Source organism: Kogia breviceps, chromosome 2, assembly GCF_026419965.1.
Source record: "Kogia breviceps isolate mKogBre1 chromosome 2, mKogBre1 haplotype 1, whole genome shotgun sequence".
Classification (NCBI taxonomy): Eukaryota; Metazoa; Chordata; class Mammalia; order Artiodactyla; family Physeteridae; genus Kogia; species Kogia breviceps.
In genome coordinates, this window is record NC_081311.1 from 79,400,665 (window position 1) to 79,423,403 (window position 22,739).

Consider the following 22,739-nt stretch of genomic DNA (forward strand, 5'->3'; position numbering starts at 1 on the left):
CACATGAGAAAACCCAGGCTCCGTGGGGCGCCAGGATGGTGGGTACTGGGGTCCCGCGGCCAGCCAGAGCCCAGGGCGTCTCTCCTGCCCTCCACTCGCCACCAGCCTTCTCAGCGAGGGAGAGTCGGGGACCAGGCTGGTGAGGGGCACCTCAGAACCCCTGCTCCAGGCAGTGGACCTGCCCCTCTTTGTATTTCTGGGGGAAGAAAAGGAGAAGACAGGAACCCTAGGGTGGGGGGCACAGCAGCTACACAAGAGGATGGGCGGGAGCCACCCTCTCCCAGTGTACAGTCCGCCCACTCAGGGTGGCTGTTCTCTTGCCCTCTGTCCAGCCCCTGCCTGACCAGGGCCCGCTTCACCCACACCTACTCACAGGACTGACCTGCCTACATACTTGCTCCCAGGGCCCAGCAGGTGATTGTTCTTATCGAGGGGACGGTGAGGGGCGGGGCCCTCTGCTCGTTTCCCTGGTAACTAAGGAGCCCACGGGATGTCAACTCCCCCCCTTAACTGGTAATCTCCCCTTCCCCCGCCCCGGGAGCGAAGACCGCCAACAAGTCCTGCCTGCCGTCCACCGCACGCGGACCTTGCTTCACACGTGTAAGCTCCCCCATCTATTAAACCACTGACATCTCTGTTGCTGACTCCGGGCTCTTTCTTTGGTCTTGAAGCTGGTTATGCACAGGGATTGCAGGTCCGTGGGCTGCAGCCCAACACACAGCCTGTCTGGCTCCATCTCTGAACTGTCACCATGAGAGGCCTGACGTCCTGAACCCCGGGAGCAGTTCCCACTCTTAGGGGGGACCCTCTCATGGGCACAGCCAAGGCAGAGGTGCACCTGGATCTGAGTCTCCCTGCAGTACGACAGGGTGGTGGAGAGGACAGACCCCAGACCCCGGAGGCGAGCTGAGGAGACCAAATCTTGGCTCTGCATCTCCTGGCTGGGTAACCCGGGGCGAGCCTCTGACCTCTTTTTGCCTCCGTTTCCCTATCTATCAAGTGAGTGACACCTACTCCCATAGAGTTGTGAGGGTTACGGTCGTTTCCACATGCAGAGCGCTTATAAAAGTGCCGGGAACGCAGGAAACACTAGGTGTGTGTTTCTATTAATATTAGTGGCACAATCAATGCCACTGGTCCTTTAAAAGGTCACTTAAACCGCTGTATCCGTGAACCAGAGTCTTAGCTCTCTGCCGATAACTCTGCACACCCCCATACGCCTCAAGCCACCCAGAGCCAACTCTTCTCACACACAACACTCAAGGGACTACAAGGCTCCCCGTTTCGGCAGCCACGACCCGGCCCATCATTTGCAGGAGGTCAGGTGTGAGAGGCATTGGCTGAGTTCTGTTTGCAAACCAGGGAACTCTTTTGAGAACGAGTTTGACAGCGGGATCTCGACCACATGTCCACCTTACCTTAGACTCCAAGTAAATGTTGGCTAAGGACATCTTGGAGATTTTGTAGAGACAGATGGACAGGGAGACGGCACACAGCACGAAGAGCGAGTCGTTGATGGCCACGCGCACCGAGACGATCCCCTTCCTCTCCCAGGTGCCCGTCTTCACCAGCACTGCACAGGTTAAATTCACCAACAGGAAAACGAGGCTGATGAAGAGCGAGGCCAGGTAGAGGGGTAACCTGGGAAGGACCAGAGAGGGAATGAAGGTATCCTCCCACGCATGCTGCTGCCTGTACATTCTGGATCAATCCACAAGGAAACTGTGATTTTTTTTTTTTTTTTTTTTTTTTGGTTAAATGCTAGAAGCAGAACATGCCAAAGTTAACACTTAAGAGCTCAGAGTTTGGGGCTGGTAGATGCAAACTATTACATTTAGAATGGATAAACAACAAAGTCCTACTGTAGAGCACAGGGAACTATATTCAATATCCAGTGATAAACCATAATGGGAAAGAATATAGAAAGAATGTCTCTATGTGTGTAACTGAGTCACTTTGCCGTACAGCTGAGATCGGCACGACATTGTACATCAACTATATTTCAATTAAAAAAAAAAAAAAAAAAGAGCTCGGTCTTTGGAGGGTTCCCGATCTAAAAGACGAATCAACTACAAACTGTGCTCTCAGGAAGGTCCTGTACCTGAACCCTGCTTCCCCTGTCCCCGGTAGGCTGTGAGGATCAGAGGGGCTGATGTACATGGGCTGATGCACCCGCTACTCACAAGGATGCAGAGAGCAGAGCCGAGCTCAAAGGCAGGGCTGGGTTGCGGGGAGGGCGGGAAGCATCCTGCAGTCTGAGAACCTGGGCAAGAGAGCCCTGGGTGAGCCTTAGTGTCACCATCCGAAAGCTGACTAAATAATACCCACCTTGCTGGCCGTTTTTGCAGATCAAGTGAGATAATGCTTTAAAAGGATTTTAGGGAATTCCCTGGTGGTCCAGTGGTTAGGGCTCCACGCTTTCATTGCCGAGGGCCAGGGTTCTATCCCTGGTAGGGGAACTAAGATCCTGCAAGCGGCGCAGTGAAAAAGAAAGGGTTTTACCCCCACCCCCAAAGTCATCGAGTCTGGGCAGCACCCCCTTTTGTGTGGGAACACTCACTAGTGGACAGTCTGCAGTAAGCCTCAGCCTCAGCACTTTCCCCGGGGCCAGAAGGGGACAGGCTATGCCACTGGCTGTTTTTAACTTGTGGTTTCTCAGAGCTACACGCCGCCTACGTGACCTGTGCAAGGTCTAGGGAGAGGTTTCTCAGATTTACCAAAACCGAAATCAGTTCCAAGTTTCTCTCTAGGACTGTCCATATGGTGTTTACTTCAGGTAAATATCACTCAAGAGGCAAATAAGGAACAGACTGGTTTCGCTCAAAAATAGACCATTTAAGTTGAATATGTCCGCAAGTCCCAAGGCAGAAAACCAGCAACTAAAAGCGGGCTTGAAGCTAGAAGATAGTGTTGGGGTCTTCCAAAGCCATCACAGACTGGGACACAGAAACCTGGATCCCGGTCCAAGCTCCAGCCATCAGGCCACTGACAGGAGCCGGTGCAGGGCTGCTGGGAGGGGAGGCACAGCAATGGGGCAGCCGCAGTTTGCTTTCCTGCCATCAGATGTCAGGGTGATGGAATAAACCCCCCATTTACCCAAGCTAATCTGAATGGGATTTTATGTCTTGCCATGAATGATTTACTGTCCACTGGCAAAGGCTCTCACGTAATTTTCAGAACCCACATTCTACCAAAGGAACCTTGCCTACCCCACTCCCCCTCAGCCCTCAGATCTTAGCTCAAACATCACCGCTTCCAAGAAGCCCTTCCTGACACCTCCTGCACGCCCAGCCCGCACCAGACGCACACGATCAGGTCTCCCTGAGGTCTGCTTCCCGGTCCCCTGCACTTGAACTTCGCGGACTTATCACCGGTTTATAATGAAGCATGTGGATAGTGATCTGATCATATGCTGCTTCTACCCAGGCAGTACGCTCCATGAGGGTCGAGACTTTGGCTCTTTCCTTCACCCCCTCTATCCGCACTGTATGCCGTAGGAGCTCAATAAATATGTCAAGGAGGAAGAGAGGGAAGGAGTCAGCCAGATGAAGATGTGCACTCTGAATCTAGAAAGCGTCAGCTAACTAAACGAGGGCCGCCCTTTCTTTCCTGACACACGACTGCAGCAGATACTACTAGATCCTCCCCCTTCTCATGGAAACAATGTAAACTTGAGGGATTGTCTCTTTCAAAGTTAGAGAGAAAGAACTGCGGGTTCTTCCCAGCCGAGTCCTGTGCTGGCGGGCCGAGGTACCGAGGTGGAGAAGAGGTGGCCCGGGTCCCCTGTTCAGGGTGGCTGGCAAAACACTGGAGGGATGGACGAAGCACATGGAAGACAGAGTATGATCGGTACAAAGTCAGAACTGCAGGAAACGGTATGCTTGGTTTGGGCTGAACAGTGTGTTTGTGGGACTGAGCACCAGCCCTGCAGGGGAGACGGACGGGGGTAGGAGAGAGACCGGAGAGGTGGGCGGGACAGCCAGGGAACACTCGCGGCTGATAAGCAAAGGAGTGACCGACGTGGCCATGTCTGTCTTTGAGAAGGACGCATTGGCAGAGCAGGGAGGGGGTGAAGAGCCTGCAGCCAGCAGACAACGGCCCCAGGGAGCTGAGCAGGGAGGCGTGCCAGAGGCAGGCGGACGGGAGGCCGTGGGGACGGACACAGGGTGATGCCATTAAAGGAGATGAGAGATGTGCACAGGGGTGGTGAGAGCTGCCACCCACCGGCCCAGGGCAAGGTCCAGCGAGACCCTCGCCCCTGGAGTTGTGGCGTGTGAGGCTGGCAGTGGGCAGCCCTTTGAAGGCTCAGAGATCCATCTTCACGTGTACTCACGCATTCAAAGCTTTTCACGCAGAAACAGGTTTGGAGCAGGGGGGATGCATGTGAATTAGTTGCCAAGGGCAGGTTCTTTTTTTTTTTTTTGCGGTACGCGGGCCTCTCACCCCTGTGGCCTCTCCCATTGCTCCAGACGCACAGGCTCAGCGGCCATGGCTCACAGGCCCAGCCGCTCTGCGGCACGTGGGATCTTCCCGGACCGGGGCATGAACCCGCGTCCCCTGCATTGGCAGGCGGACTCTCAACCACTGCACCACCAGGGAAGCCCCAACAGCAGGCTTTTGATAAGAGTGTCCGATGCGGTGCATGAAAGACCTCTCAGTTCAGTGAGTGCCTCCATCCATTCCTCCTTCCCTTCCTTCTTTCTTTTTTTAATGAAGAGCCTTTGTGTTTTTATATATTTCATAGAAATTTTTATAGCAGCTGCAGGTAAACTGTCAGGATTTGTTTTTAAAATATTTTTGTAACTTTAAGATATTCTATAATTATGCATGTGATTTTAACATTTAATATGCAAAAAGAAAAGTCTCTTGCTGGATTTGAGAGTACTGCATTTTAAGAGTCTCGCTTGGGGCTTCCCTGGTGGCGCAGTGGTTGAGAGTCTGCCTGCCGATGCAGGGGACACGGGTTCGTGCCCCGGTCCGAGAAGATCTCACATGCAGCGGAGCGGCTGGGCCCATGAGCCATGGCCGCTGAGCCTGCGCATCCGGAGCCTGTGCGCTGCAACAGGAGAGGCCACAACAGTGAGAGGCCCGCATACCACAAAAAAAAAAGTCTCTCTCTGTAACCGGATGTTTGGGCAACTTTGTGGGGAGAGACTGCTGCGTTTCTTACAGCCATGTATTACTGACACTGGCCACAGAATGCCTTTGGAAATCTGACGTACTGTTATCACCTTATTCACGCTCAGTGGTATCGCGTTGTTTTGTGTTTTCACCACGTGATGCTGAGGATCAGGAAAGGAATGTAGAGAGAGGTCGAGAGGGAAATACAGACTCTAACAGAGGACTAAGGCTTGGAGTCTGCTGGTTCAGGCTCCTTGAAGGAAGTGGGAAAAGGAGATAGAAGGAGCCACCTATGCTGAAAATACTGTGATTATGCAGTGAGATTTGCAGAATCTGTCCCATGTTATTTGCTTTCGGAAGCAATTTTGAAAACCCCACGAGGAAAAAAACATAAGAACAATGCTTTTTTTTTTTTTCTTTTCCACATAAATCAAAACTACCATCGGGCTTCCCTGGTGGCGCAGTGGTTTAGAGTCCGCCTGCCGATGCAGGGGACACGGGTTCGTGCCTCGGTCCGGGAAGATCCCACATGCCGCGGAGCGGCTGGGCCTGTGAGCCACGGCCGCTGAGCCTGTGCGTCCGGAGCCTGTGCTCCGCAATGGGAGAGGCCACAGGGGTGAGAGGCCCACATGACGAAAAAAAAAAAAAAAAACTAACAGCATCAAAATATTTTGGGCAGAAACCTCGTAATGTGAGTTTCATTGAGTTTATTTAACATTACCTGAGTCTGGAAAGGAGTTTGCAAATGCACCAAAAAGCCCACCTGTGCTGTAGAATGTGTGGTGAAGTTAAATTTCTCTTTTACGAAACCTCCTTGGGTGGGGAGCAGTTTGCACAGAGGATGAGGGTCTCGTATCAACATAACACAGGTAGTTACAAAAACATGTTATTGTACTGTGTAAAGATGCACAGTCATCTAATCTGGTTGGCTTTGTACCTTGTCCCTTTTTAAGCGTTTGCTGTACACCTAGAACCCTCAACACATACCATGTTGTATTTCCTTTTGTAAATGATTTTTAATGGAATTTTGCACATAATACATTATAATACTATATGATAATCATCTGTGAAAATAACCCTTGAAATATTTTTTTTTTTTAAAGCGCTTGTCTCAAGCCACTGCCTCTGTCCACGTCGACTCACGTTCCAAACAGCCTCCATTGAGGCCCACGTGCAAAGCTTAATTTCTAATGTCCCTCCTCCTGCACGTCCCCAAGTTTTCCTAATACAGCTGTCCCTCGGTATCTGCAAGGGATAGCTTCCAGGATCACCAGCCAATACCAAAATCCAAGGATGCTCAAGTCCATTACAGAGAATAGTGTAGTACATGTCACATAAGGGACTGTCAGCCCCCTCCCACCCTCCAGATCTGCAGGTGCAGAATCTGTGGATACGGAGGGCTGACTGTAAAGTATTGCTACTTTAAACTGTCCTTCTTAGAAGCAACATCATTCCATGGTACACTCTGAAGTCCCAGACAAATAGTCTGGCAGAAACATGAACTGAACTCCTCAAAAGTAGTGAAGGGACAGAGACAGAGAACAGACTTGTGATTGTCAAGGTGGGTTGGGGGAGGGATGGATTGGGAGTTTGGGACTAGCAGATGCAAGCTATTATATACAGAATGGATAAACAACAAGGTCCTACTGTATAGTACAAGCAACTATTTTCAATATACTGTGATAAACCATAATGGAGACGAATATGAAAAAGAATGTGTATATATAACGGAGTCACTTTGCTGTACAGCAGAAATTAACACATCGTAAATCAAATATACCTCAATAAAATTTTTTTTAAAAAGCAGTGAAGGGCTTCCCTGGTGGCACAGTGGTTAAGAATCTGCCTGCCGGGCTTCCCTGGTGGCGCAGTGGTTGAGAGTCCGCCTGCTAATGCAGGCGACACTGGTTCGTGCCCTGGTCTGGGAAGATCCCACATGCCGCGGAATGGCTGGGTCCGTGAGCCATGGCCGCTGAGCCTGCGCGTCTGGGGCCTGTGTTCCACAATGGGAGAGGCCACAACAGTGAGAGGCCCGCGTACCGCAAAAAAAAAAAAAAGAATCTGCCTGCCAATGCAGGGGACGCGGGATCGAGCCCTGGTCTGGGAAGATCCCACATGCTGCGGAGCAACTAAGCCTGTGCGCTGCAACTACTGAGCCTGCGCCCTAGAGCCCGCAAGCCACAAATACTGAGTCCACGTGCCACAACTGCTGAATCCCACACACCTAGAGCCCGTGCTCCACAACAAGAGAAGCCACCGCAATGAGAAGCCTGCACACCACAACAAAGAGTAGCCCCCGCTCGCTGCAACTAGAGAAAGCCCACACTCAGCAACGAGAACCCAATGCAGCCAAAAATAAATAAGTAAAATTTTTTTAAAAAGCATTGAAGGGAAACAGCAGGATCAGATGAAAAACAAAAACAAAGACACAGCACACAAGTCTCATCACTTGTATCTTGGCCCATGTACTATCGCCTAACTTTCTGAACTTCAGCTTCCTGGGATACAAAAGGAGGATCAAAACATACACTTTCAGAATTTTAAATAAAAGTCTTTGTAAATTTAAGATGATACATATTTAAATAAAATATGTATACATTTTTACATGTTTGTAAAGTAACAAAATACCTAAAATTTCATTTTGACTCAGAAGGTAAGTGGCCAAATCCACCTTTCCAGAAATGTTTACCCAGGCAGCCGAGCTCTCCCAGGCAGGGACATCAGGACACCTTGACTCATGCAGTGCCCATCTCACACCTTCCCCCTCTGCCCAAGGCTGACCATGCTTGAATTTTGTTTTATGTTTTTTTCTATACAGCAGGTTCTTATTAATTGTCTATTTCATACATATTAGTGTATACATGTCAATCCCAACTCCCAATTCACCCCACCACCACAACCCCGCCCCCTGCTTTCCCGCCTTGGTGTCTATACATTTGTTCTCTACATCTCAAGGCTGACCATTCTTTTTTTTAAGTCTTTATTGAATTTGTTACAATATTGCTCCTGTTTTATGTTTTGGTCTTTTGACCGTGAGGCATGTGGGATCCCAGCTCCCCAACCAGGGAGCAAATCCACACCCCCTGCATTGGAAGGTGAAGTCCTAACTACTAGACCACCAGGGAAGTCCTCCAAGGCTGACCATTCTTGAAGCCACTTGGGTTCTTTGCTGCTGGGAAGTCAATGGGCCTCTTTGAAAACTTGGGGAAAGCGATGGACCTGCCCCGCCCAACCCCCCCAGGAAAAACATGCATATCTACCTCCTGCCATCAATCCGGCAAGTGATTAAAAGCCTCCCCTTCCAGATTACAAGCCTCTCCTGCTCAGCCCTGCACGGTCCTGGCTGGTTGAGTTCCAGAAACAGAGCCTGCCAGCAGTGGGCAGCCAGGGACTGGGGGTCAGGCCACCAGGGGGAGGGGGCAGGGCCTCGGGGACAAGGCTCTACCAGAGCTGCACCTGCACCCAGAGGGTAGGGAGGGGGATGTCTGGCCATGCGGGCATCTTTAGGGAGCTTGCCTTCCTTCTGCTGAGGCCCCTGACCTCGCAAGCGCCTCGGAAAGGTTTAGACGCAGCGTGCCCGTCTTAGACTTATTTCCCCTCTCTGTTCTCCCTGGTTAGGAAAGGCACCAGACTCTTGTTTCTTTTTTTTTTCTTTTTGGCCATGCCACACGGCATGTGGGATCTCAGTTCCTCGACCACGGATCAAACCCACGCCCCGTGAAGTGGAAGCTGGGAGTCTTAACCACTGGGCTGCCAGGGAAGTCCCTACCGGACCCTTGTTCCTTCTAAGCGAGGCCAATATGCTGCAAGGCCTGCTAAGTGGTGATTCAGTGAGCAGTGAACGTGACACCCAGCAAGCAGGCCGGTTTCGGGCAGCTCACAGAGGAGTGATGTGTGCAAACCTCGAGGTCACCTGCTGTCACACAGAGAAATGTCCCGGGGGAGTGGCGGGGGGGAGGGTGAACTTACCGGTATTTGAGTAATTCTGGAGAATATTTTGACTTGGCTTTAAAAATCACCTGCAATGAGAAAAAACACGGCAAGTTGGGTACACAACCTGTTGACACTGACAAACTGATACCATTGCTTAGAACTCCCCTTTCCCTTGGTGCACGGCTCTGAAACTGAGATGTCTGCTTTGTGAGAAAGTCTGTGAAGCTAAACATTGTTTAGGCTGTGCATACAATTTAATTCTAAATTTAAAAGGAAAGGTATTTACAAATGGTTAAAATGTTTTGTTTTTTTAAGGTATTACCAGTCTACCACTAGCCGGTATGTCCCTTATTTTAAGATTTATATTTGAGGGACTTCCCGGTGGTCCAGTGGTTAAGACTCCACGCTTCCAATGCAGGGGGCGTGGGTTCAATCCCTGGTCGGGGAACTAAGAGCCCACGTGCTGCACAGTGTGGCAAAAAAAAAAAAAAAAATTTGTATTTGAGCCCATACTTCCCCCAGAGATAAACGGTTCACTCTCACACTTTATTAGGACTTTCACTGGCACCAAAAGAATGTGGTTTGAATGTACGTGTGTCCATCGACTCGGGCCTCAAACTCTGCAGCCCACTGGACTACAGGAGTGTCAAACTCGATGACATGCTGCCTGTTGGAACTTCCCCAGATTTTCGCAGCCTGCACAGTCTGTTAACAGGCCCTTGCGGGGGGCAGAGGCTGGCCTGGCAGAGCCTGTGAGAAGCGAAGGGGAGACGGAAAGCAGGCGTCAGCACAGGCTCCAGCCCCGTGAGACACGCGGCTCTTCCCACGGTGTGGGTGTGTGCTCGCCGGAGCCCTGAGGGTGGTCACCGGTCAGGGTCTGGTTCGGGGTGCAGTGGGGCAGCAGTGCAGGTGCCCATACACTTGCTCTCCTGGCCCCCGGTGTCTGCGAGCGGGTGGCGGCATTGCGGGGAGAAGGAAAGGAAGGGTGTGGAAGAGTAGAGGAGTGAGGACATTTCTTCAGAGATGCTCCCGCTGTGGGCGGCAAGGATCGGACGACGTGCACTCCCTGCATCCAGGCTCTCCCCCTGCACGGAGCTCCCAAACATGCCCTCGGCACCCCGCCTTTCCTCCTGTTGGCCCTGAGGGCTGCGATGTCCCTCTGGGAACCCACCATCCTCCGCCATGCGCTGTTCCCCTCTCCTCAGCCCTCTGGGCCCTTGGTACTTCCCTTGGGATTTACTCAGCCCCCAAACACCTGTCTAAGGGGGAAAACCTTCCAGAGTGGTAAGGAGGGAAGGACAAGGGGAAAACAGGGAGGAGAGTAAAAGCACGGTCCTGGCGACAGGGGAGGAGGGGACAGGCAGCCCTGGAACCCATGGGGGCTCACGGGGGTTCCATACTGTCGCCCTCCTGTCTGAGGAGCAAGCAGTGAGAAATCAGTCTGCTGGAGGGTTATGCGAACATAATGCTGGGAAAGCCTTCAGTGGATCCAAGTGCCCTGCCGTGTCTGCAGATGCAGACAGATGTCACGAGGGGCAGAGAGCCTCCAAGTGACCCTAGGGGCAGATTCCCACAAAACACATGCAACAACAGAAGCAGCCATTCCCCGGGAACCTTTTCAAAGACACTCTTCTGAGGACCCTCAGTTGTAATTCTCAGACTTATCCATGCATAGGAATCACCCAGGAAACCTGCTAAAGATGCAAATCTCAGAGCCCCACCCTCTGAGGTGCCAAGCTGATGGGTCTGGGCTGGGGCCCAGGAATCCGCATTTTAATAGACTGCCCACCCTGAGCGAGTGAGCGAGTGATTCGGATTCGGGTTTGGCTAGCACAAAGACCGCTTCATAGGAAATACGAAAGAGATGAAAACTGCCTGACCTAATATTCTTGAGTAGCTTTGCAATCATTCATTTCAAACGCACTGAAATAGTTGATCACAGCAATGAGACACCACAAGAGTCCAGGTACAGTGCCAAGAACAGAGGTCAGAGGACACTCCAAGTCCACAGACAGCACCCCACGACGTTCACGCTCATGCCTGCCTCAAACTTACAACAGCGTGCCACCAGCTGAGGACGCTAATCCTCAGAATCAACATCCTGGTGAGAGGGGAACCGCAGACATTCCTACAGACCTTACAATAAGCAAACCCTCGCCCCGCTTTTTAAAAACACATTTTCAGAGCTTCACAGGGGAGCATTCCAAACTCATGGAGGAATTATTTTGTTTGCGACATGAGTTTTGTCTCTGTCCTAAATCCTTTTGGGAAGGAGGTAGGGAGGTAGGGGTTCACATCACAAATAAAGTACCTGGTAAAAACACAGAGATGGCGTGAGTACACTGCCCTTACGTCAAAGGGGCCCCGAGCTCAGCTTTCTCTGACAAGCTCCCGTGGGATTTTAGGCAAGCCACATCACCTTTGGTATTTCTCTGCAGTCCATGAGAAGGAGAAAAGTTATAAAACAACCTCCCTTAGGAATAAGACATAGATTAATACATCACTCCAAAGTTCTTTTACTGATAATACTGAATGATACTGATTCATACAACCTATAACAATTGTCTCAGAAAAACACTCTTATGATACATAAGTACATAGTACATAGTACTTGAGGATCTTGCTTTTGAACAATCAAGAGAATTCTTGGGGCTTCCCTGGTGCAACAGTGGTTAAGAATCTGCCTGCCAGTGCAGGGGACACGGGCTCAAGCCCTGGTCCAGGAAGATCAGGGCCTTGAGCCTGCGCTCTAGAGCCTGCAAGCCACGACTACTGAGCCCGCATGCAACAACTACTGAAGCCTGTGCTCCGCAACAAGAGAAGTCACCACAATGAGAAGCCCGCGCACAGCAACGAAGACCCAATGAAGCCAAAAATAAATAAATTTTTTTAAAAAGAGAGAATTCTTCACAGATATCAAAGTGAGGAGAGGAAACTACGGTATTTTTTAACCATGTTTAAATTGAAGTATAGTTAATTTACAATGTTGTGTTAGTTTCAGGTGTACAGCAAAGTGATTAAGTTATACATATACACACACACGTGTGTGTATATGTATATATATATATATATATATATATTCTTTTTCAGATTCTTTTCCATTATAGGTTATTACAAGATGTGAATATAGTTCCCTGTGCTATACAGTAGGTCCTTGTTGTTTATCTATTTTACATATAGTAGCTTGTATGTGTTAATCCCAAACTCCTAATTTATCCCGTCCCCCGCTTTCCCCTTCAGTAACCATAAGTTTGTTTTCTATGTCTGTGAGTCTATTTCTGTTTTGTAAATAAATTAAATTGTACCATTTTTTTAGATTCCACACATAAGTGATATCATGATATTGAAACTACAGTATTTTTTTAAGTGTTTGAACTTGTCGACAAAATATACAAATATTGTTTCAATATTTCGCCACCCTTGGCGGGCTTACTCCGTGGCCGGTAGCTCAGTTGACTCTCAAACGCCAGGGCCATCGCCGGGCTCCCAGAAACCACTCACAGGTGGTCCCGTCCTGTGGACTCAGCTCGGTGCAAAGTGCTGTCACGGATGCAGGAAAAATTTGACCCGTTCTGCCTTCAACAGGGCTATGGTCCTACTGGAGAGGGAAAACCCGGACTGGGCAAATGACGAGAGGAGATGCAACCCAGCAAGGCCGTGGGCCCAGGTGGTCTGGGCACAGGGGGCTGATCTGCAGGTCAGGGGCTTGGCCGCGCCGTGGGCACATCAACTCTTCCTGCTCCTCGGCCACGTCCTGCCTCCTCTCACCCAGGCGGCTCCTGGTCCCACCAGGACGGCACAAGAGCACATGCACAGATCAGGGTCAACCCGTGGCCCGTGGGACACCCAGCTCACTGCCACCACTCGGCCAGCACTGGGTGTTCAGGGCCCGGGACCTGCAGATCCACACCCCCAGCCAAGAGCTGCAAAAGCAGTGAACCCTCCCCAGTGGAAGCATAGCCCACCTGTGCACCATCCTCCTCCATAAATAAAATGAGAGACGTGTCTTTACTTCTCACGGTCCCCGCAGCCCCGAATGTACATGCCGGATGGACGATGAACTGAAAGGAGTCAGGGGTGGGAGGCCAGCCTGGGCCCCAGCAGCCCCTTCCTGGAACCCAGCGGAGGTCAGGGTTCCCAGCCATGACTATCAAATATCTGGTCCAGGACTCGAGCTTTATCAACAATCAAATGCTTTGCCCCCATAATTCTCCTTGTAAGAACTGACTCTGAGGCTGCGTTTCTCAAGGTGCGCCCACAGAACTGGGAATTCATAAAGGTGACTGGAAACAGGCGTTAGGTCAGCAAACAAATTTAGAAACTGCTAGGCTACCCAGCTTTTCCCTGCAAGAATCCCCAGAGCCTTTAAGAGGCTGATTACTCTGTGTTGTAAATCTGCAAGGGAAACGCAAGGCACACAGCAATTTTCCAAACTTATTTGGCTGCTGAAGGTGTTCCTAATGAGTGTTCCAGGGAACAGAGTTTGGGACGCTGCCCTTAAGGTGCTAAGCACAGGTAGAAGGTTCACTGCAGCCTTAATAAGAGCAATAATAATAATAATAATAACAACAAAAAAGAAAAAATGACAACTTTAAAATCATACTCAGCCTTCACCCCCATGAACACCAATCAAGCAAGGCACTGAGCACGAGGGCTCCTCCAGGTTATGCATTCTACCCCAGAAGGAACCCAAAGCCCCATCCTGTAGAAGATGGGGAAACCCCACAAAATGTAGCTCCTCATTAAGTCCACATCGCAGCCTGGAGGAGAAAAGTCATCACCAGGTAAGGGGACAGTCTGATGGGAAATAAACCATTTGATCCTATGCTGAAAGCCAGGGTGACAGATAACAACGTCAAAATAAAAGCCCCAACCACAATTTGTAAAAGCTCTGTCCACTCTTTATAATTTGTGGCAATTACGGTTGACCCCTGAACGACGAGGGGGTCAGGGGCTCCCTGACCCTCCATGCAGGTGAAAATCCAAGTAGAATTTACCATGGGCCTTCAGCATAAAGGCGGCTTCTCTGTAACCACAGATTCAACCAACCGCAGATCATGTAGTTCTGTAGTATCCACTGTGGAAAAAAAATCCACATCTAAGTGGACCCATGTTGTTCAAGGGTCAACTGTTTATGTCTTGAATTCACCTGGGCCTTTGCAAGTTGTGCTTAGAAACTCTGCCCTGTCCTTCAAGTTAATCCTTAAACCTAAGCTGCTATTTCCAGGCATTTTAAACTGACACAGTATACATTTAATTGCAGCGTCATTTTTGCCCTCATTAAATAAAGTACATAAATGTCTGGACCAAGTTTTTTAAAAAAAAATCCTAAACTCTCCTACTCACCCCTCCCCCACTCCTGTCTGTGTTCCAGGGAAATTCATTAAAGACTGATTAGTGCCCAGAAGTGGAGCTAACCCTCCGGGGCTGACTCCTGCTCTCTTATCGGGCTGCCCATCTCCTAGAGTCTGCGCTGGCTCCCACTGACCTCAGCAGGAATCTGGCTGGGAGGAGGACAGGGCTCCTGAGGGGGAGGCAGACAAGGATGAATTACCCCTTCGTATTTTACAGCCACTGCTAGGGACAGTGTGGGCTCCGCCGCTCCCTGCAAAACCAGACCTACCAGACGGGAGGGCAGGACGACAGGGACCTGTGAGTGGCTGGGAAACAAGCGAGGCCAGATGAAAATTCAAATTCTCCCCACATTCAGACTGGTGGTATTTGTGACGGGTCAACTGGCACTGAGCACCAGATCTGGAACCGAGAATTGTGAAAATAAGGAAACATTGGTCCTGACCTCCAGAAACTACAACCAGATACAGACATGGTGTGAGGGGGGTGTGAGTTGTGAGGAGGTGAGACAGCCTGAGGGGAACCTGGACCCCCTGGGGCGGGCCAGGTGGGCAGCAGGCTAGGCTAGGACACAAGTCCAGGCAGCACCCTGAAGTCAGGTAAGGCACACGCACTTCTCTGTAAGAGAATCACAAGGCTTTCAGTAGAATCCACACAATCTGAAATCAGAGCTGTGCTTTTTAGAGGGGGGCAGGGGTGGGGACCAGAGACAAAGGGCCTGGACTAGGGGTTCAGAGAGAAGGTGAAAACAGAGGTGTATGTTTACAGGCAAAACAAAGACTTCTGAATGTAGCTTAGCGGCTGCCTGGGTCTGGGGGGTTGGGGAGAAGTGTGGGTGACTGCTAAGGGCTCCAGGGTTTCTTCTGGGGGCGACAAAAAAATGTTCTTAACTTTTATGAACCAGAAACAGACTCACAGACATAGAGAACAGACCTGTGGCTGCCAAGAGGGAGGGGGTTGGGGGAGGGATGGATTGGGAGTCTCGGGTCAGCAGATGCAAACTATTATCTATAGGATGGATAAACAACAAGGTGCTACTGCAGAGCACAGGGAACTAGATTCAATATCCTGTGATAAACCATAATGGAAAAGAATATGAAAAAGAATGTGTATATATGTACAACGGAATCACTGTGCTGTACAGCAGAAATCAACACAACCTTGTAAATCAATTATACTTCAATAAAAACCATGTTCTGAAACTGATGGTGGTGATGGTTGGGCAAGTCTGTGGATGCAGAGCTTTAAATGGAGAACAGTACAGAGTGTGAACTTGTCTCAGTCAACAGAAAGGAGCAGAACAGCAGGCAAGGTGCCCGGGGGCACCAGGGGCACGTAGGTGGGCAAAGGGGGAGAGAGAGGCCTGGGTGAGGGGCCCTCAGGGTGCCAGACGCTGCCCAGAAGTAGGACAGGATAATGTGGGGAGCTGGGCAGATGGGGAGGGGCCTGGAGGGGAAGTGGGGGGAGGCAGGAGGAAGTGGGGAGTCTATTCTAGAGCATCAGCTACTCTTTAAAGATGTGTTTGTGAAATGAGAGAGAGATTATGCAAGGGCACTAGGACCTGGTTTAAGATCAGGAGCCTGGGCCCCAGAACCCACGGGGAGGGAGAGGCAGGAGGCAGGAGTGCAGCCAAGAGAGGGGAGCAGAGCGCAGTTTCCATGGAAACTCCTGTCCCGTTGTGGGACTAAAGCATCTTGCCCACACCCATTCCTGTTGGTCTCAGCATCATTTCCACGGCCTTGCGGAGTCCTGCCTAGAACTGACACCCAGGACAGGAAAGCCAGGTGACTTTCTGAAGGTTTAATTCCGGTTTGGGGAAGCGGGAGGACGTCCCCTCCCCCAAGCTGGCCCCAGGGAGGGAGGCTGGGGTGGGGAGAGCCCGCCTCTGTTCCCATACCCCCTCCCGCCCTCCCGCCCACCCGTGGGGCTCTGTGCCCTCTGGGCAACCCCAGGCCCTTCCCCCCACCTCCCGGATGACGCAGGAGGGCCCAGAGAGCCGCCTATGACGTACACGCGTGACAGACTTACAAAGGTTCTAGAGGCAGCTGCTGCCCTCGGCCTCCCTCCTCTCATAAATTACAGCCCCTGAACGGCTCACTCCTTCTGTTCCCACCCTTTGAAGTCCTGCCTGCCTGTTTTTTCCTCCTACCAACCCCAGCTGGCTTTTGCTGCTTTACAATCATTTTTCCTAATGAAGCATGCTGGCGGCTTCTGGCAGAAACGTCCCAGGCTCTTCCTTGTGAGGATGACAGTGACCCTTGTGCATCCGGCGACACTAAACAAAAGTAACCTCTTCTGTCCCCAGAGGCAGCGTCTGTGACAGCTCAATGAAGCGCTAGGCCTCCAGACCTGCACTTTATTCACAATTTCTCTATGTGGCCATTTTGCTTTATAAATTCCACACACCCCACCCCCCGAGAGCACGACCCGCGTCGCCGAGTCTCTGCTTCGGTGCCACCTCTTCCTGAAGCGCTGCCCCCCCCCCTTTTTTTTAAATCTATTTTATTTTTATTTATTTTTAACATCTTTATTGGAGTATAACTGTTTTACAATAGTGTGTTAGTTTCTCCTTTACAACAAAGTGAATCAGTTATACATATACCTATGTTCCCATATCTCTTCCCTCTTGCATCACCCTCTCTCCCACCCTCCCTATCCCACCTCTCTAGGTGGTCACAAAGCACAGAGGTGATCTCCCTGTGCTATGCGAGTGCTGCCCCTTTAGAAGCAAACAGGCAGGTGGACACTGCACAACCCTCCCATCCTGAACAGGCTCCAGACCCCAGGCCCAGGTTGCACACCTGGTCCTGTGTCTGTGGTCCCACCCAGGGGCTGAGGCCCCTGGAGACCCTCACAGTAACCAAGAGGGTCTGTAACTCTGTGTGCACCAAGCACAGACCCATGTTTAAACCAATCTCTGCCTCCTCCCCCCCTCTCTCTCACATACTATTTTTAAATGTATGTATGCAAAATTCGTTTGAAAATGTTACACATTTACAGGTTTAAACTTTACTATAAACTATGTCAGGTATACACAAAGAAATAAAGTAACCAAAATTCACTACCCACCATGCAGTTCAGTCACCTTTGACACTGCCCTGTTTGCTCCAGTTCATTTTATTTCTAATAAATAAAGACACCATTGAAGCCCCCAGCGTCTCTCTCCTTGGTTTTGATCCCTCCCTCCTCTGCAGCGGGAATGGCCACCTGACTTTGGTGTTCTGATAGCCAGCAGGCTTCTACTTTTACGAGGATAAACAATATATAGTCCCATCTTGCATGGTTTCTCACTTTGTTCGAATCAGTGCCTTCCATACCCTTCTGCAATTTGTCTGTTCACCTGTCACAAGGTATTTGCAATGTATCGATGCTGAGACACCTGGCTCTCATTCATGCGTTCTCACTAAGGCTGGGTATTCCACCGTATGCAGGTCACAGCTGTGTGTCCATCTCCAGCAGAGATACCTAAAGGTGGTTAAGAGTGTGGACTCTGGGGAATTCCCTGTCAGTCCAGTGGTTAGGACTCAGCTCACTACCATGGCCCTGGTTTGATCTTTGGTCAGGAAACTAAGATCCTGCAACCCGTGCTGGGCGGGTTATGCGTGCATTCATGCATGCATGCATGCATGAATAAATAAATGTATGTATGTATGTATATGTATATATTATAAAAACTTGGAAAAAAAAAGAGTGTCGACTCTGGAGCTGGCTCCCCTGGGCTTGAATCTTGGCTCCACCAATAATCAGCTGTATGACTTTAGAAAAGTTACCTAACCTCTCTGTGCTTCAAGTACCTCATCTGTAAAATGAGACTAATAATAGTGCCCATCTCATAAGTTTTTGTGAAGATTAGGTGAATCACCACAGATAGAGCACCAGCCAAATGCCTGCCACCTACCAGACACTATCTCAGCGTTTATGTGTTTGCTGCCCCTGCTGCCGCTATATTATTACTACCAGTCCCTGCAAATGCTCTCAAACCACGATTCTAAATGCACAGCTACTAAACTGTGATCATAAATGCTCTCTTGACCATAAAAGGAACTTTCGTACTCAAGGTGAGGAACCACTGACACATTCACGATTTGCACTTGTGATCCCTCTGTGTTGGCCACTTCCTGATATATTGGGGAAATTATGCAAACCCTGAGGCCCTGGTCTCCCTGGGTGACAATCATTAGTCTGTTTCCACAGGCTAAGCATCCTCATTCACCAGAGCAGGGTGACTCAACCTGCAGTCTTTAAATTTTTGGAGCCAGCTGACTTCAAATGCACGACGTCTCCCTTTGCATAGCAATCCCTGAAGAAGAGCAAGGTCAACTCTCTAAGACAGCAAGGGTGGGGCGATGTCTCTGTCTGCAGACACTGGCCCTGTTTTAAAAGCCACAGAATACATAAAATAGATAACCAACAAGGACCTACTGTACAGCTCAGGAAACTCTACTCCCTATAAGGGAAAGGAAGCTGAAAAAGAATAGATTTATGTATATGTATAACTGAATCACTTGGCTGGACACCTGAAACTAACACAACACCGTGAATCAACTATGCTTCAATGAAAAATAAAATTTCCTCAAAAAAAGCTACGGAACCCCATGAAAGAAAAAGGAGTATGCTGTCCATACGAAGTCATTCTGGATGCAGCAGCTTGGAGCCAAGGCATGCTCTGTGTCCCCACATGGGCAGGTGTGACAGGCCCCCAGGGAGGTGACTGGCTCCCAAGGTCAGGTCTTCACCCTGTCATCTGTCTTTGAACTTTGCAAGTGCATAGTTCAAGGAGCGAGTCCTACTCACTGCCTAGCTTCACGCTGACCGTCGGGACAGAGGACCCCCAGCACTTAGGCAAGCTGCTTTCATATGTGATCTCGGGACCAATGATGATGCTGCCTCTCCTCTGAACTTCCGTAAAGCCTAGAACTCCCTGGAAGCATCCTCAGCCTTCTCCTGCTCTCCTGAGAGCTCTGCTGCCCTGCCCTGCCCTGCCCTGCCCAGCTGAGCCAGCACCGGAGAGTCCTCCTCAGAGGTAGGTGTGTGTGTGTGTGTGTGTGTGTGTGTGTGTGTCTGTGTGTGTCTGTGTGTGTGTGTGTGTGTGTCCGTCCCCTATCCCCACAGTCAGCCTGGGATCCCCACGAAGGCAGGAGCTCAGCCTCATACTTCTCTGTCCTGTAGTCTCAGGACCCCTTTGCAAATGATGAAGGGATGAGGTCTCGCAGGATACAGGCATCTCCACCTGCCCCCTCCCTTCCTGAAGGCTCCTCTCCTGCTCCAGTTCCCAGGGGTCCAGCCAAGCTCCTCTCTCCTCCACCCCCCAGCAGCTCACCAGAGCCTCCCTGTCCCTATCAACTGAACTGCACCTCCATCCAACATCACCAACACCCGCCAGGCCACCCCACAGGCTCTGGGCTCCACAATGGTCAAGTCAGGCCCACAGATACCACCCACGACGGGCAGCAGCACCCTGGAGGGCCTGTCCAAAGGCCCTCAAGGTCACTTGACGACACACTGAACAGTGGCCTTCAGGTGCCCTGATTTTTCCTGTGTCATCTCTTGCTACCCAAGCGTCTGGGTTCAGGGGCGTGCAGCTGGCCAGATTGCCATGAATCTGCCTTTTATTTTTTTGGCCACGCTTGGCTGGTGGGATCTTAGTTCCCGGACCAGGGTTTGAATCCAAGCCCACGGCAGTGAAAGCACCAAGCCCTAACCACTGGACCACCAAGGAATTCCCTGAACCTGCTTTTTTGCTCATCCCTGATAAACTCTCTTTACGCTCCTGGGCTTCAGTGTCCCCCTGTAAGATAAGAGGGTCAGTACAAATGTTCATCACGGTGACTTCTGCTTTCAAAACTATGACACGAAGTCCCCAGAGGGATCCCAGCCCCACAGGGATCGCTGCAGCCTTGCTTCTAAGTGGGGGTGGGCCTGACTTGTAGGGGAGGATGGGAGGGACGTGGGCCCTGGTCACCTCACTGGTGCAGGTGGAGGTGAACAACACCCATCAGCCTCCCTGGCAGGAGTCTCCCTCTGCGGGCTCATGAATGGGAAGGGCTGTGGCCACACAAGGTACATGATCAGTATGATGTTTCTGAACTGCTCCTGCCATGATGGCAGTTCACAGTTTACCTGCCAGGGCCCTGCCCATAATTGTTCTAAACGTGCTTAAATAAGGTAAAACACCATAGCACGGAAGATACATTTCTCCACCTAGGAAGTTTAGCTGGGTCACCAGCCAGCCGGGCCCCAAGGCTTCAGGCTTTCGTGTGGCTGCAGTAGCATCGGGCCATGGCTCACCACTGGACCCCAATCCTCTCAGCAAATGATGTACGAACTACTGAATAGGTAGTGAAGATGCCTCAAGGGTCTTTTTCCCTCCAGAAAATAACCTTCTGCCTCAGCAGAAAGGACAATTCTGAGGTTTCCTGGAACTCTTGCCCTTGCTGGGAGCAGTGTGGTACTTTTTATGAACTACAAGTTTGCATCCATCAGCACCAAATTCACATGTTGAAATCCTAACCCCCCACTGTGACGGTATTAGGAGGTGAGGCTCTGAGCACTTAGGTCAAGAGGGTGGAGGCCTCGGGGGTGGGATTGGTGCTCTTATCAAAGGGACTCCGAGGAGCCTCCCTCTGTTCCTTACCACCTGAGGACTCGATGGGAAGCCGGCTGTCTGCAAGCAGGAAGAGGCTCTCGCCAGAGCCCGACCCTACTGACACCCTGCCCTCAGGCAACCAGCCTCCTGAGAAAGCGAAGTGTCTAGTGTTAGTCAGAACAGCTATCATCAAAAAGCCTACAAACAATAAATGCTGGAGAGGGTGTGGAGAAAAGGGAACCCTCCTACACTGTTGGTGGGAATGTAAACTGGTGCAGCCACTATGGAGAACAGTATGGAGGTTCCTTAAAAAACTAAAAGTAGAGGGCTTCCCTGGTGGCGCAGTGGTTGAGAGTCCACCTGCCGATGCAGGGGATACGGGTTCGTGCCCCGGTCCGGGAGGATCCCACATGCTGCAGAGTGGCTGGGCCCGTGAGCCATGGCTGCTGGGCCTGCGCGTCCGGAGCCTGTGCTCCGCAACGGGAGAGGCCACAGCAGTGAGAGGCCCGCGTACTGCAAAAAAAAAAAAAAAAAAAAAAAAAAAAACTAAAAGTAGAGCTACCACACAATCCAGCAATCCCACTCCTGGGCATATATCCAGAGAAAACTATAATTTGAAAAGGTACATGCACCCCTATGTTCATAGCAGCACTATTTACAATAGCCAAGACATAGAAGTAACCTAAATGTCCATCGACAGATGAATGGATAAAGAAGATGTGGTATATAAGCACAATGGAATATTACTCAGCCATAAAAAAGAATGAAATAATGCCATTTGCAACAACATGGATGGACCCAGAGATTATCATACTAAGGAAAGTAAGTCAGACAGAGAAAGACAAATATGATATCACTCATATATGAAATCTAAAAAAAGATACAGAAGAACTTATTTACAAAACAGAAACAGACTCACAGGCATAGAAAACAAACTTATGGTTACCAAAGGGGGGGGGGGATAAATTAGGAGTTTGGGACTGACATATACACACCACTATAGATAAAACAGATAACCAACAAGGACCTACTGTATAGCACGGGGACTCAATATCCTGTAAGAATCTTAAATGTGAAAAGAATTTGAAAAAGAACAGATATATGTATAACTGAAACACTCTGCTGCACACCTGAAACTAACAACACTGTAAACCAACTATACTCCAATATAAAATAAAAATTTTTAAAAGAAAGCAATGGATTGTTTTTTTAAAAAAAAAAGAAAGAATGAAAAGAACAGGAAAAAGAAATTCTTGATGTTGAAGCTGCCCAGTCTGTCGTGTTTCATTGTAGCAGCCAAACAGACTCAGACAAGGTCAGAGAATGCTCCTGTATCCTGCCCAAGAGGACTGCCGGCGGTACCTCCTCCAAGGGAAGGAACGTGGTGACAAAACTGCTCTCGGGGGGCGAGACACGGGTCTGCTGCTGCGCTGCCCCCAACTCACTGGGACACTGGATGGAGCCACCTGGGATAATGACCAGGGTGGTGAGGGACAAACCCACATCCCATCAGAAGCAATGAAGGGAACTGAGAATGTCCCACCCCGAGCAGGGAGGACCCAAGAGGAAGCAACATATGCCACCAAGTCCATCATGGGAGGGGTGACACTGCTCTGCATGGTCCCAAGGGTCGGGGCCAGCCCTCCCCCAGCTTCACTTTTCCATCCTGGTGGTGGCCTGGACCCCAAGAGGCTGCCGTGAACAAAGCAGGGCGAAAGGATTTGACTTACACTTAAATAGTAGAAAA

At 50.2% G+C, this 22,739-nt stretch overlaps 1 protein-coding gene across 2 annotated transcripts in view; it reads right to left on the reverse strand.

Annotated features, from left to right (window-relative positions):
• The window catches only part of GPR137B (G protein-coupled receptor 137B), a 47,688-nt gene that overhangs the window by 17,727 nt on the left and 7,222 nt on the right, over positions 1-22,739 (reverse strand). For both annotated transcript variants that reach the window (XM_059054639.2, XM_067025679.1), the window contains exons 2-3: positions 9,091-9,140; positions 1,419-1,641 (exon numbers count right to left, since the gene is read on the reverse strand). In XM_059054639.2, coding sequence (XP_058910622.1) covers positions 1,419-1,641; positions 9,091-9,140 — 273 coding nt within the window. The remainder of the gene's footprint in view (positions 1-1,418; positions 1,642-9,090; positions 9,141-22,739) is intronic.